The sequence below is a fragment of the Eublepharis macularius genome, chromosome 8 (assembly GCF_028583425.1).
Source record: "Eublepharis macularius isolate TG4126 chromosome 8, MPM_Emac_v1.0, whole genome shotgun sequence".
Taxonomy (NCBI): Eukaryota; Metazoa; Chordata; class Lepidosauria; order Squamata; family Eublepharidae; genus Eublepharis; species Eublepharis macularius.
Window position 1 is genome coordinate 131128374 of NC_072797.1, and position 15273 is coordinate 131143646.

Below are 15273 nucleotides of genomic sequence, written 5' to 3' on the forward strand. Positions count from 1 at the left end.
GTTTTAAAATAATCTGAAATCTGCTTTCTCCCTTAGCAACAGCAATCAAAATGAGTGTTACTTGGTGTTTTCACTCTTCAGTTTGAACTGGGCTCTTTTCATTAGAACTTTGGCTTGGTGCTGTACACGTTAATCTGTACAGTATACTTTTTCCCACCATATCACTCTGATTCTTTTTTTCTTAAAAACTGCAAGCTGTCTTGTCTAGGTAAAACGTCTTCTGAAGTTTTACCCTGAAAACTGCCCCAAAAGGATCGGAAAAAGTGTACTGTTCATTCGGAGTACCGGACTGCTCCTATTTCCTAAGGTGCATTTCCAACCTTCTCAGTTCTGGCATTTTGCAAAATCCGCATCCTTCTCAATGCCTTGAATCTGGTTGGCAACATAAAACTGAGATTCAGTTTTCTGAAGATGAACTCACCAAGTCCAGGCCACTCACACTAAAGGAGCCTCTTCCTTAGCGTGTATTCACCTCTTCTCTTTTTCTCTGTTTTCTCCACCTTTTTGTTTTTGTTTTTGCTCTCAGGTGCCCAAATGAATTTACTGGTGATCGCTGTCAAAACTACGTAATGGCCAGCTTCTACAGTACGTCCACTTCTTTCTGTCTCTGCCTGAATAGGTGCATGCTCAGTTGGGGCTGCTTTCTTGCTTCTGCATCTCTTCCTCCGATTTTTATCTGTAACTAAACATATTACACGAACCCTGAAGTAGATCACTGCTACCTGTTTGCATGGGAATGATAACACAAGCCGTCTCAAGCTCTTCATTGGATCAGGGGGCAAGGGATAGGCAAGTTCTAGACTTCATGTTCATTCCAGTTACACAAGTACAGTACAATAGAAACTTTCAGCACAGTGGAGCTACAGCAAATGAGCTTTGAAGAGTGGCCCTCTTTTACTACCAAGTGTAATAAAGAGTAATAAAGTCTTTGGAAAAGGACAGAGATTGGGACGCACACATGATAGAAGCCATTGTCTCTGTTATAGGGGAATGACACAATTTAGCACAAACACCAAGTGTGCACTTGCAAGCATAGCACACTTCCAAGGAATGTATAGAATTGGTATTAAACGTTGCCTCTGTTAAGATACAAGGAAAATGTTCTCCCTGCTTAATATTAGGCTGTTTTACTTCCCTTTACTAGCATCAGCATTTTGGTTGGGATCTAAAGAACTGTTTTAGCTGTGTTCAAGGGCTTTGGCATGTCCAGGAGGAGTTTAACATTTTTTTTTAACAATATGCCTCCCCATACCATAAAGTGACCGAACAAACAGCCTTTCAATTTCAAAACCGGTTTGCCGTATAGTATGAGAGGCTGCTGTTTACGAAAAGTAAGCCAAAGCCTGGTTGGGCACATGTATCTAATTGCACAATATTTTGGAACCTGGCCTTGCTCTCCACTATATAACAACACATTTTAGTAATGTTTTATTGCTTGAATGGTTTTGTATGTGTCTGTGCGTATGTGTGCGTGCACGCATGCACATGTGCCTCCATGCATGTGCATACACATCTGTCCATTTAGGTAGACAAGCCAGTCGGATCATTTTTACATATCTATTTCTCTCCAAGACTCAGGGTGGATTACAAAGTATAAAAACAGTGCAGTGGGGCAGCATAGGACACCCAGTGAACAATGCAATAGGACTATAATGACAAAATTAGAAAACAATGCAAAAAAAAAAACAGTGTAAGATGTGACATACCATAAACAATGCGGAGAATGGATTACAAAAGTAGAAGACAACATAGTAAGAGCAAGATAATGCATACGGTAAACAGTGCAATAGACTACAATCCTATTCCCTTTATAGAAGCGCCCTCCTGAACCATTCCATTAGACTACAAACCTTATGCAAACGCCCTCCTGAACATTTCCGTCTTATACATTGTGAGAACACTGCAGGGGTTTTTCATATTTCCAAGCTTAATTGATAACATAGCCAGTAGAGTATACAACATTTCTTGATGGTTCATTCATTAGCTGTGAAAGATTTCAGCTACTTCAAGCTAGCACAATTTAATGTCCATTAGTAGGTTGTAATCATTGGACAGTTTGAAGTCCTAATAGATATATCAGTCATCTTCCACATATATGAACTATAAATGTACATATATAATTTATACTAACGATCCAAAGAGTTACTCTCATAAATCAACAGTGCTCTTTTCAGATGGGGGAAGAAAAGGAGCCAAGCTTCATTGTGCCCAAATGTTCTGATTTTTAAATAAAGTTTTCTTAGATTGTCAAGAATACATATTGTTACAAAGGGTAATTTTCCTGATTTGAATAATTACTTGAAAGTTTGAGTATGCTGCAGTTTATACATACAATGCCATAGGTACAGAGTAGCTAATGAAGTTTCTTTTTAAAACATATTAAATTATGTGCAATTCCCTGAGTGGGAAGATGGCATGGTATAGCTTGCTCTTGCCAGATACTGGAAGTTAAGCAGGGTCAATTCTTCGATGGGAAACCATTGAGGAAGACTGGGGTTGCTTACTTGACTTGAAAACCACTTGTTGGAATCACCGTAAGTCATGACTTTAGGGCACATACACACGCACATATATATATAATTCCCCCCCCCCCCAGTGTCTCTATTGGTGAGGAACACTTAAGGACAACATCTTTTTTAACAATGAAAATTAATTAAACCAAAAAGCTAACAAAACTTTAGTTTTGTTACTTCCATTTTTTATGTAAACCAGTTTGTTAATTTTGCAGTATTTACAGTATTTCCTGGTATATTTGAATCATATAAAGAATCCATAGCAAAAACCCACACTCTATTAAACATTTAGTTCTCAAGTGTCTCCCATTTTCAGGAACATTGTTTGTTTTTCAAGTTGCCCAGGCATGAAACATTTCTTTGTATTTTGAGAACCAAACCTACACATACACACTGAATTCAAATATAGATATAAAATAAAGATGGGTGTCTATTGTGCTGTCGGTTCTGCCATAATGTACCAAATGGGCACATTGAGCATGGTTCTAGGAAAAGAAACAATGGAGATGTTTGGAGAAATGGAAGAAGAGTTCCATCATAAGTGCTAGCCAGTCTTGAACCCTTGCCTCCTTTGCCAGATAGCAAAATTACCAACATCTTACATTTATGTTGTTTTAGTTTGTATACTATTTGGAATCAGTGACAAGATGCTTACTTTGTAGACAGAATAGAAGATACTACTTTCCAACAAACGTCTTAAAAATTACATTACGCACTGCATCCAGTTAAAATGTACTATATTATACCAAATATGACAACTCACTGAACACTAGCCCAATAATTGCTAGGTTTAATCACAACTGATTTTTTTTCATTATTGCAGCCAGCATTAAGTCACACCTAGAATGAAAACTCTGGGCACTATCCATGCCCAGATGGGTAATATGTAGAGGGCTATGATTTGGGTTCAATAGAGTCCATTCCCCCCTTCCAACCCCAATCAGTTCATTCCTGCATGCAAGTGAAGAAAGAGTGGTAATATGATCCTGTCAGTCTCTTCATACCTGGGCAGCTGTGCCCTCATAGGGATGAATTATCCCATGTTTTCTAACTGAACTGAACCAAATAATAAAACAAAAACGGCAGGAATTGGTTAAATTGTAACACATACACAACATGGATAATTTAGAAAGCACTCTAGTAGGAAAATTTCTTACTCTGACCTGGATAACCCAGGTGAGCCTGATCTCATCAGATCTCAAGCTAAGCAGGGTCAGCCTTGATTAGTAATAGCGAATGGGAGACCTCCAACAAAAACCAGGGTTGCAGAGGCAGGCAATGGCAAACCACCTCTCTTAGTCTCTTGTCATGAAAACCCCACCAGGGGTTACCATAAGTTAGCTATTACTTGAGAGTAGAGATGGGCACGAACCGAAATACAAACCTAAGTTTGTGACAAACCAGGCCGGTTTGTGAACTGGCAGTTCGTCAGAGCCCATTTCTGACAAACCGCCACGAACTTTAGGCTGGTTCGTTTTTTGGCTCATCACTGCAGACAGCCTGGCGCTGATCAATCAGTTTCCTAGGCAACAGGGGATGGACTTCCTGCAGACCTGGATGTGACATTTTCACGAACCAAACAAACTGATTCGCAAACTGGGGCAGGTTCGTGAAAGTTTGTGGTCCGTGAAATGCAATGAACCACGAACCGCATGGTTTGTTTTTTTCCAGTTTGTGCCCATCTCTACTTGAGAGCACTCTCTACCTATAAAACTTTCTTAAACTGAAAGGATGTCGCTACAAATATCAGATGCCAATCATAGTGGTATGCATATTATTCTGGAGTTAGAATGAGTGATGCATGTTTCCTTTGCATGTTTTTTGGTAAGGGTCACCCACCAGAACAGATTTATAGAAGTACCAATCTCCGACTGAATTATTTCAAACAAAAGTTATCTAAAATTGGTGAATTTTTATGGAATCCAGTTACTTCTAGGCTGTCCTCTTTAACTACAAACTAGCAAAAATGCAATAATACATATATGCATGCGCATGTGACTAGTCCTATGAAGCCTTAATCAATCTTTCTGTGCAACTAATATGCATTGTTAGTAGCGTTCATGTAAGCATGTAATACTGGCTCATTAGGGGACAAAATATCTTGATAAATTCTGGTTTGTTTAACCCTTAAAATGTTACTGATTGTAATGAGAAGCGATCTCACACTTCATTCTCAACAATGTATGCATCATATTTGAACATGTGAGAAGCTGAGATTTACAGAACTTTTTTACTCTGGGGTTTTAAAGCGTGTTTAACTGATAAGAACAGGAAAATGAATGCAAGTCTGCTTTAAATAAAAAAAGCACTTTTTAAACATTTTAAAGGGAAAGCTAGAGCAGGGATCAATGACTGCTTCTCCAAGGTAAAACACATTTGGGTACAGGACATTAAAGATAAAAGATAACGTAGTCAGATGTTATCATATTGACAATGTATTCACACACACCTTCCAAACTGTATCAGCATGTACAGACTGGTAGTGTTCTTTCGCCACGGAAACTGTTGTGATTTTATTTCACAAAAGTTGCATCAGCATCATTGATAAGCTCCTACAACATGGTCAGACCATGAAGGGTACCACAGCCTGTACTCCCAGCCTTGCCCTGTCTCTACAGGCCCCAGACTTTTCCTTTTTGTTCCTCAGTACTGTCTACTACTAATGAGTACCCAGTTTCCTGGGGGTAAAGTGTAGATGACTGGGGAAGGCAATGGCCACCCCATAAAAAGTCTGCCAAGAAAACGTCGGGATGCGACGTCCCCCCATGGGTCAGTAATGACTCGGTGCTTGCACAGGTGCTTGCACCTTTACCTTTACCTACTGTCTACTACTGTTAAAGGAGATCACTTCTCTTCTGCCTTCCAGTTAATAATGGAAAGTAGGGAAAGACAGTAAAATGAGTGGTACCTTCCAGTGAGTTTAAGAGGTGTCACAGTGTTCTCAAACATGATACTATAGTGTGCTGCAACGAGGACCATTGCTTAAATCAAATAATTCCTATGTCTCATCAAGCAACTTTTTGTGTTCTTAGCTCTCTCTGCACACATTGGATAATGCACTTCCAATCCTCTTTAGAGATCATTTGGAACTGAATTTTTCGAGTGAAACAAAAAATCCGCTTCCAAACGATAGCTAAAGTGCATTGAAAGTGCATTATCCAACGTGTGCAGAATCTCTTCTTGTTTCCTTCCCCTCCATCACAGATGACAATAAATCTGTGGTGCTTTCTTTCCTCTGTATATGATTCCAAATTAGCTAAGAAGGGGAAGAAAAGATTATGGTTGTGTAGTAAGCCATATGCTTAGTTTGCAAAATGGTCCTTGTTCAGTCCATTAAAAGATCTTGAGGAACAGGTGATGAGAGAGGCATTTTTCTACTTGAGGTCCCTGCTAGTCAGAGTAGACAGTCTGCCTCTATCTATACAAGGCAGTTGCAGTTATTCAAGAAGTCCCTCCAGTGTTTGGCTGGATAGGCTAGATAACCCTCCAAGAGAGTTATCTGAAAAGCGCTGAAGAGATGATAATGTCACTTCAGCCACATCCATTATGAAATGCTGAACTTTGTTCTGGCCTAGTTGGCAACTACAAAAAACTCACTCGAGTAAGGACTTCCTTACCATAATGTGTTATGGTCTACAGAAAAGCAGCTTGATACAGACCAGAAACATCAGAGGGAAAGAGCGGTCTTTTCTGGATCAGTATTTTGCAGTTATCTAGAAAGGTATGAACAGTATAGTATATTCGGGGCTTTTTTTCTGGGAAAAGAGGTGGTAGAACTCAGTGGGTTGCCCTTGGAGAAAATGGTCACATGGCTGGTGGCCCCGCCCCCTGATCTCCAGACAGGGGGGAGTTGAGATTGCCCTCCGCGCCGTTGGCGCGGAGGGCGATCTCAACTCCCCTCTGTCTGGAGATCAGGGGGCGGGGCCACCAGCCATGTGACCATTTTCAAGAGGTTCCGGAACCCTGTTCCCCTGCGTTCCCCCTGAAAAAAGCCCTGAGTATATTTATGGTTTTGTATCCATACCTCATGGAGGTGTTACAACAAGCACCATGATATATCAGCAATATCTTTAAGGGTTAACATATGTTGCCACTTTATGTTCTGCTAGACTGTGCACAATATCCTAAATGAGTCTGTGAGCCTGCCAAAGCTTACATGAGTTCTGCCACATTAACCCCATGTCATTCGTCCTGTCTCAGTGTGCAGATGCCAAATAGGTATAATATACATGTGTAATTTGTGTTGTTGTTTTCAGTACAGTGTATTGCTCTTTTCTGAAACTATTTTCCTTTTTCTTTCTTTTTTATGTCAACTTTCTGCATTGGCAGAGCATCTTGGGATTCAATTTATGGGTATGAATCAATCATTCCTTTTAGCTTGCAGATTTTACACCCTGAGAGATTAAAAGCCTTTTTATTTCCATCCCCATCTTTCAATTCCTAACCAAGTTCCTTATGCTTTAGAAGGGATCTTACAGCTGTAACAGTCTTTATTAGCTTTCCTGTATGCTCTTAACTGTACATTTTTAAACGTATAAATTGCTGTCAATTGTGTTTGAGGTTGATCCAATATACTAGAAATTAACTTTTTCTGTTAGATTGCTTGGCAGATTCTCTGTAAACATTTGCTTTTGCTACAGTCTAGTGTGGCTGCTGGATTTTGGAAGCACCTACCAAATTTCCATTAATCATGTTGGCTGATAGGTTATACTTTTTCATTTTCTGAGAGAGTCTTTCTAAAGGAGGGTAGGATTACAGAGCCCTCTTTAGGTAATCGGGAACTGAGTTGATATGAGTAACTCGATCCTTGAGCTGTTCCTCCATCACAGGTTTGATTAAAATGAATGTTTTAATAGAGTGGGTTTCAGGAGTGCAGGTGTTTTGCTGCAATTTGACTGCTGCCAGGCAGGAATGAGGTGGAGAGCAAGGTAGAACATAGACACCAGATGAGGCACTAGGAAAGAGAGGTGAGTCCATGGGAAGGACAAGGAAAAACTACATCCACGCCTCTTGAAGCATAGACCAGAACCTACTCTGATGTGGGTTTTTAATGTATGTGGACTAGACATGGGCACGAACCCAAAAAACCCAAACCATGTGATTCGTGGTTCTTAGCATACCACAAACCATGAACTTCTGACTTTTTCGTGGTTCGTGAGGCTGTCATTTCACAGATCCCACGCTGAAACCGGCGCGGGGTCTGTGAAACTGACAGCCCCTTTCTCCTGCCGCTCTGGCTATCAGTTTTACAGAGCCCACTCCAGTTCCAGCATGGGGTCTGTGAAATGACAGCCTCTTTCTCCTGCAGCCCGGGCTGTCAGTTTTACAGACCCCACACTGTTCCAGCACGGGGTCTGTGCAACTGACAGCCCGGGCAGCAGGAAAAGAGGCTCTCAGTTTCACAGACCCCGTGCTGGGTTCAGCCAATGGGCTGAAACTGGCGCGGGGTCTGTGAAACTCCAAACTGGCCACAGAACTGCTGGAAAAACTTTGTTCGGTAAACACACGTTCCCATGGAACGTGTGTTTCAGTGCAAATGAACCAGCCATTCCATACGGAATTTTGTTCTGTGGTTCATTTCGTGCCCATCACTAATGTAGACTCATAACATGATCAGGAGGTCCAAGAGCTATTTTATAGGACATACAGGACATAGAACTACTCTGTAGTTCCCTGCTTTAGCCACAGCTTAGTGATGGAAGCAGTATCATTTACAGCAGACACTGGGTTCAGCCAGTGCGGGAACACCACAGAGCAGAACCATGCAGCACCCAGCCACAAGCACAATGCATTCCCTTCCTTCAGTTTGCTTCTGTTGGGCTAAGTTGCAGCAGTGTCCCTTGCTTTAGGTTGGTTTGGATGGAATGATCTGGAGGATTCCATTCCCGTGCTTCAGTTTCTTTTGTTGGGCTTTCTCTGGGATGAGCTCAGCTTGTATTTGGAAGTGTGTCTTGGCCATGGCAGGCTTGCCCCTGTGTGTTTCTGCAGTGAGAGTCAGCTTTGACATTTTTCCCATAGGCAACAATGGAGTGGTTGGGGGCACCTTGTTCAAGGGCCCAAAAATTTGGACTCCGAAGTCCAATGTTCCTATAACTTGGGAGGCCCCCCTCCCAGCCCACTAGATCGCCCCTAGATTGATTTGCCCATAGGAAACACTGACCACATTTTACCGAATTAATTTGGTTAAAAAATTCAGAATACTGACTTTAGTTCGATATTCACTTTTTTATTGAGAATACCTGGATTTCACCAAATCAGCAAAAATTCAGTATTTTAATCAGAATACCAAACCAAACTGTGCAACTCTGCTTCAGAACATATTGGCCAAGGGCATCAAAAGAGACGGGGAAGTTGAGAAGGCATGAGAATGAGCATCAGGAGGCATCCTCCAATCAGAGGATGTTTCAGTGACATTCACTACCCCCCATACTGCTGGGCCTCTGTGTCCCCAGCATGGCTGAGAGAATGGCCAATAGAAGGACTTGTGACATGCTTGACTTTAAATACCCCTCTGATGTATCAATGTGCGTGAGCCAATAATGGCTAGTGCTCTGTAGAATTTTCACACGATACATTTGAACCAAAAAATGTGCATTCAGAGAGTATAAAAAGCTCCTCTTTAAAGTGCCTTGCTTTTTTAAGCACTTGTTCACTGCCCTTTCAGTGTTCGTTTTAGGACATTTTCATCTTCACCATGGAATGTAAGCCAATCAGGGACTCCATAAAGTATATGATTGTGCCATATAGCCAATCAGAGTAGTCTACCTAGTGGCATATCATTACCCTTAGTGGGAAGCGATGTATGTCCTCATTGCCTAGGCAACTGACAGTGCAATCCTAGGAAGAGTTACCCCAGTCTAAGGCCATTGATTTCAATGGGCTCAGACTGGAGTAACTCTTCTTAGATTGCACTGTGAGTTCATACTCCTTGTCTTGCCTTAGTACAATGGCAATTTCATTGCCCAGCAAGTCAATTCAGGAAGACTATGAGTTTGACCCTACTATACTTATACACAGTTGTGGCAGATTAGGGACCAAAATGGAGTACGTTGATGCAGTGCATAGGTTCAGTGCATTTGCATCCATACCAGACACTCACTCAGATATGGGTGTTGTCCATCAGTACTGTATTATTTTCAATGGGGTGCATATTTGATTGCACATCCCAATTCTACTGCAGCTAATCAATAACATGCGAATAGATCCAGCTGGGGTATGTGAGCTGAGATGTCCTGGCACAGGTGACATATTTCTTCTTCCACTTGCATCCTTTGGCAAAAGGGATGCAAAAATAATGGAAATGTGAAACTCTTTGCAAGAAAGAGCAAAAGCATTCATGAAAAGCAACCACTGTTTCAGCTAAGCGCCACCAGTGTCATTAAAAGAAACTAGGTCAGAAGATGAGCCAGCCCTATTAAGAAGTCTGAAACTGAATAGAAGACTGCAGTAGGGAGGAGCAGAAGGCAGGGAAGAGCTTCAGTGACACAGACCATTGTACTGATTCTTGGCTAGTTAGTAATAATAAGTATTCTTTGGCAGATTTACAGTATATCTCATGTCATAGGCTTCAAACCTGCCCATATTGAGAGACTTTCATGAATAAGGCAGGAACTGACCATAACAGCAGCAGGAAGTGTTGATGGAACAGTTTCCTTAACTTTTCCACAATGAAAGCTGGGCTGCATGATAAGTTGGTCACCGAGTTGCCAGCTGCAGTGGTATCCTCCATGGCAAACCCTTCCTCTTTCTGCAGTAATATGTAGGAATGCTTATTCCATGATAATGCTTTATCATGTGGTGAGTCTTCCTAGATGTTGTTATCGAAGGGAAAGGACTCCTCAAAGGAGAAGCCACTTTTGATGGTATCTTTGTGGTTGGCATAATGCTTGTTTATTTATTAAGAGCCAAAACACACGAGAAGAAAGACCTAGATTCAGCACGTGTTCTCTTACCTCAAGGTTTGCCGGGATCTGTAGGCGTCCTGGAAGCTTAAAGTTTAGCATTTACAGAGCAGCAGGAAGGGAAATACAGGCGCCTGCATTTCCCTTCCCCTTCCTGCTGCTCTGTAAATGCTAAACTTTAAGCTTCCAGGACGCCTACACTTCCCAACAAACCTTGAGGTAAGAGAACAAGTTTAGCATTTACAGAGCAGCAGGAAGGGGAAGGGAAATACAGGCGCCTGTGTTTCCCTCCCTGCTGCTCTGTAAATGCTAAACTTTAAGCTTCCAGGACGCCTACAGATCCCGGCAAACCTTGAGGTAAGAGAACACGTGCTGAATCTAGGTCTTTCTTCTCGTGTGTTTTGCCTCTTACTTCATTTATACTCCATGGCGCAGAGTGGTAAGCGGTAGTACTGCAGCCCAAGCTCTGCTCATGACCTGAGTTCGATCCTGGCAGAAGCCGGTTTCAGGTAGCCGGCTCAAGGTTGACTCAGCCTTCCATCCTTCTGAGGTCAGTAAAACGAGTCCCCAGTTTCCTGGATGTAAAGTGTAGATGCCTGGGGAAGGCAATGGCAAACCACCCTGTAACAAAAAGTCTGCCAAGAAAACGTCGTGATGCGACGTCCCCCCATGGGTCAGTAGTGACTCAGTGCTTGCACAGAGGACTACCTTTACCTTTTTTTCTCCCCAGTGGGAACAAAAGCAAAAAAAGTGGGAGCAAAACCCAAAAAATACTCCCTCATTCTCCTGTCCTCCATTTTGTACTCACAATACCCCTGTGAGTAGGTTAGGCTGAGAGTATGTGACTGGCCCAAGATCACCCAGCAAGGTTTCATGGTAGAGTGGAGATTTGAACTTGGTTCTCCTATATCCTAGTCCCACCACTACACCACACTGGCACTCACTCTCTCTCTTAGTCATATGTAACCCATTCTGAATTTATTGAGGGCAAGAGAAAGCTTTTTTTGCAAGTTGATGTCTCATAACGCTTTTGGAACTGTACTAATTCCTCTTTACTGGATTGCGTTTAGCATGACTTTTCTGTCACTAGTTGAATTTTGACCTTATAATATTTTAGCTGCTTGGCTTAATCGGTGCTTTCATGTGAGAAACTCTGCTTCATTTTTCTTCACTCTTTTCCCCAGTTATCAAGCATGGTGTCCCAGGCTTATAGTTAACCTCAACTTTTAACCTTCTTTCCACTTCAGCTTCTCTTTCTCTCCCTTTCTCTCATATTTATGTTTATTTCCTTCTTTTGGCTTCCTATTATTTGGTTTTTTGTTAGTGTAATAAGTTTGACATTCCAGGTTGTTGGGGGGGTTTCCCCTTCACAAAACTGACCCTTCCTTTCCTCCGTTTAATAATCCGTACTATTAATTTTTGTCTGAATATATTAAAAAACCTGGTAATGGATTTTTATATTGGGTTTGGCTTGTAGAAAGGCCTTTTTTCCAACAATAAAATGCATTGTATCATAGAGATGAAGGATTTTAAGCTGTGGTCCGTGTTCATTCTGAATGTCAAACTGTTCTGTTAGAGAACAGAGCTGATGGCCAGACTTTAAAGACATTACATGCATGTGAGTAATATTATTCCAATGGCATTTTTTAAATAAGAAAAGCTATATTTCGAGGGATAGAGATGTGGTATAGACAGGGTGTTGTTTCCAGCTATCATTTTTTGCTCATCCAAACAGCTCTTCGAGCTACTCACCAGTCCAAGATTCAAAATCTAATTTGGACCTTTCCCCCCAAGCCATGCATGAGGAATGATTTGGAGTAAATAAACAGTGGTGGGAAGCAACATGCAACTCTTGCCACCCCACTTCTTTGATCTCTAACACCCATTCAAAAGGACCAGGAGGATAAATGTTACACGTAGCTGAGCATAACGTCCATTTTGGCCCTTATGACTTTCATGCTATTCAGTTCATTGTCCTTCCTCTTCACCAGGACATGTAACTGTAGTCTTTGAAGGATAACATAGCTGTGGGTCCTAAATGCAATCTCGATGAGTACATCCTGTTGCATTTAATTCATTTCAACTGACTTAAAGGATCGCAGCTGTTTCTATGGCAGAACAGCCCCACTGATCTATGGGAACTGCTCCATCTTGCCCTACAAGGTATCTAGGCACCAGCAGCTGTCCAAGTCCCCATCTGGCAATGTGCCCCTGATTCTCGGGGGGGGGGCGGTTCCTCCCGCTTTCATTTCCCACCCCCAGCACTTGGCCTTCATAGGAATTATCTGCTGAGAGAACCAGGGTTCCCAGCTCCCCTTCCCTGCATTGCCATTCTAAAGCCCCACCTTGTACCTGTGTCTCCCACTACCCCCATCCGGTTACCATGGGGACAGCATACTCAGTGGCACTTGCGCACCACTGAGAGATAAGCAGTTTGCCACCTGACCGCCCCCCTTTTCCTGGTGCCCATTTTCGATAGCGTGTTCAAACAGTGGAGGTCTGTGTAGTACAAAGAACAACTACCAGCATTAAAAATGATAAAATATTTATTAAAAAGAAAATGCCTATATGCATACTCTCTGCATAGCAACAAATTACGCAAGGAATCTGAACGGAAGGTTTAAACACACAATTTGCCCTCTCCCTCACTCTGTACATGCCCTAGCAGCTCTAAATTTAAGGCAGACTCTTAGTCTTAGAAATTGCAGTGTTCTAACAGCTTCCCATTACCTTGGAGTCTTTGTTTCAGCCCACACATGGCAATGTGTGGCCTTCAGCAGGTGTGAAACCTCCTTATCCCTAGATGCAGGGCTTTTTTTTCAGCTGGAATGCGGTGGAACGGAGTTCCGGCACCTCTTGAAAATGGTCACATGGCCAGTGGCCCCGCCCCCTGATCTCTAGACAGAGGGGAGTTTAGATTGCCCTCTGCGCCATGTGGCGCAGAGGGCAATCTAAACTCCCCTCTGTCTGGAGATCAGGGGGTGGGGCCACTGGTCATGTGACCATTTTCACCGAGGGCGATTTAAACTTTAAAAAACTCCCCCCTTGTTCCAGCTGACCCAAAGTGACGTCCTGAGTTCCACCACTGAGTTCCACCACCTCTTTTCCCAGAAAAAAAGCCCCTGTCTAGATGGAATCAGCCAAGGAGAGCTTACCCCTCCATGTCATGTTATCATCTCTGTTTGTCCTGTGGGTCCAAGAAGCTTTTCCTGAAATCTCCAGGAAGAAGCCTTCTAACATCTTAAACCTCCAAAATCTCTCTCCTCTATGTCGGCTTCAAGCTGGAGGTGTGAACAGACCATTTCATTATCTCTGGCTGGGGAAGCGAGTAGCATTTCTAAAGCCTTGGGCTGGGTTAGGCTAGAGTGCAGTTGCCCTGACTTCCCCCCCTCCTGCCTGTAAAGAAAGAGGAGAAAGCTAAAGATGATGGTTTTGTACAGTCCTAAGTAAAATGCATTTCTCCACACCATCACTAAGAAAGGTAAAGCATGATAACTTGTTTTTCTCAGGGACTAACTAGAGGTTACATTTTCTGCAGGGACATCCCCCGGTCTGTTGGAAAGATGTGTTCTGGAGTTGCAGCACTTGCCACGTGCACATGGGCCCAGTTTGAATTGGGTCTGCAGTGCAGACTTCACACACACAAACACAACACACTCACCATTTTCTTGACTTGAGCCGCTGTTTACTCCGCTGGGGAAACATAACATGTACCCCCCCTATACAGGGAAACTTCAGCGGTGCTCCCCGGGGCCCTTTCAGGCCAAGAAAATAAACAGCACAGGATCGGGGAAGGGCTAAGATTCCTTTCCCCATGTGCTACAGTCCTAATCTGAATTAGACCCCTGAACACCTGTGAAGTACAGAACTCCAGAATATATCTTTTGAGCCGATTCAGGTACATCCCCAGGGGAAATGTTAACCTAAATTTAGGCTCTTGGAGATTAGTTGTCATGTTCTCATGTAAATTATGAAATCCAATAAAAATAAAATCATCTCGACTGGAAATTGAATGTTCCATTAAGCGTTTTTGTAATTATAATCTAGGCCCTTCTGGGAAAGTCCTGAGGCTCTAAGCAAAGAGAAAACGGGGGGGCGGGGGGGATCCTTACATTCAGTTCTACGCTCTGGCCTTTCTTGCTTAGGCACCTGAGAGAACTGAGCAGAAACGATCACCTGGAAGGATGTACCGGAAACATGTAGTCTGCGAAACCAAACTCTCTTTCTAGAACAACGCTTTTGATAATGGCTGTGTGGATGCCAAGTCCCCTATTCCATCAAAGTGCCCTGAAAGGAAAGCAAAACTTCTTCCAGACCCAGCACTGTGCGAAAGTTCCTTCCTCCCAAACTGCGTGTATCGATAACATCCCTCAGCATATCTGTACACTTTGCCAATTGCAAGTTATTGCCCAGCATGATGTAATTGGAGCAGAAGCTGGGTCAATGTCTAAGCAAATATTGACACGCCAAGGAACAATGGTGACGGCAGAGGTGAGGAATTTGGGACCTGACAGAAGCTCATGTCAGAATTTGACACTGAAGGAACAGAACAAGCCAAAACTAATCCCAGCAGATCTTGTCTTATCTGCAAACATAGAAAGACCACCAGATCAGGAAATTGCCAAACACAGTTTCTCTCCAAATGCAAAAGTAGCTGGTTTTTAAATCCTATCCTATCAACGGCAACCTCCTTTCCAAGAAAGTTGGAGGTGATTTCCCCCCTCTCCTTAAATTTTAACTTTTGTATGTTTCTAAAAACAGCATCCCCCTTAACCTTGGTTACTCCAAGTTTTCCAGATGCTTGAGGTGACAGTTGTCCAACTTTACATTAAAATTTAAATATCCTTTTGAGGCAAAAG

General features: G+C 42.5%; 1 protein-coding gene across 5 annotated transcripts in view; it reads left to right on the forward strand.

Annotated features, from left to right (window-relative positions):
- The window catches only part of NRG1 (neuregulin 1), a 247609-nt gene that overhangs the window by 206850 nt on the left and 25486 nt on the right, over positions 1-15273 (forward strand). For 2 of the 5 annotated variants that reach the window (XM_054986335.1, XM_054986336.1), the window contains exons 3-4: positions 527-585; positions 6843-6866. The exons of 1 other annotated variant lie outside the window; for it this stretch is intronic. In XM_054986335.1, coding sequence (XP_054842310.1) covers positions 527-585; positions 6843-6866 — 83 coding nt within the window. The remainder of the gene's footprint in view (positions 1-526; positions 586-6842; positions 6867-15273) is intronic. 2 more of the 5 variants (XM_054986338.1, XM_054986334.1) reach the window with 1 other exon arrangement.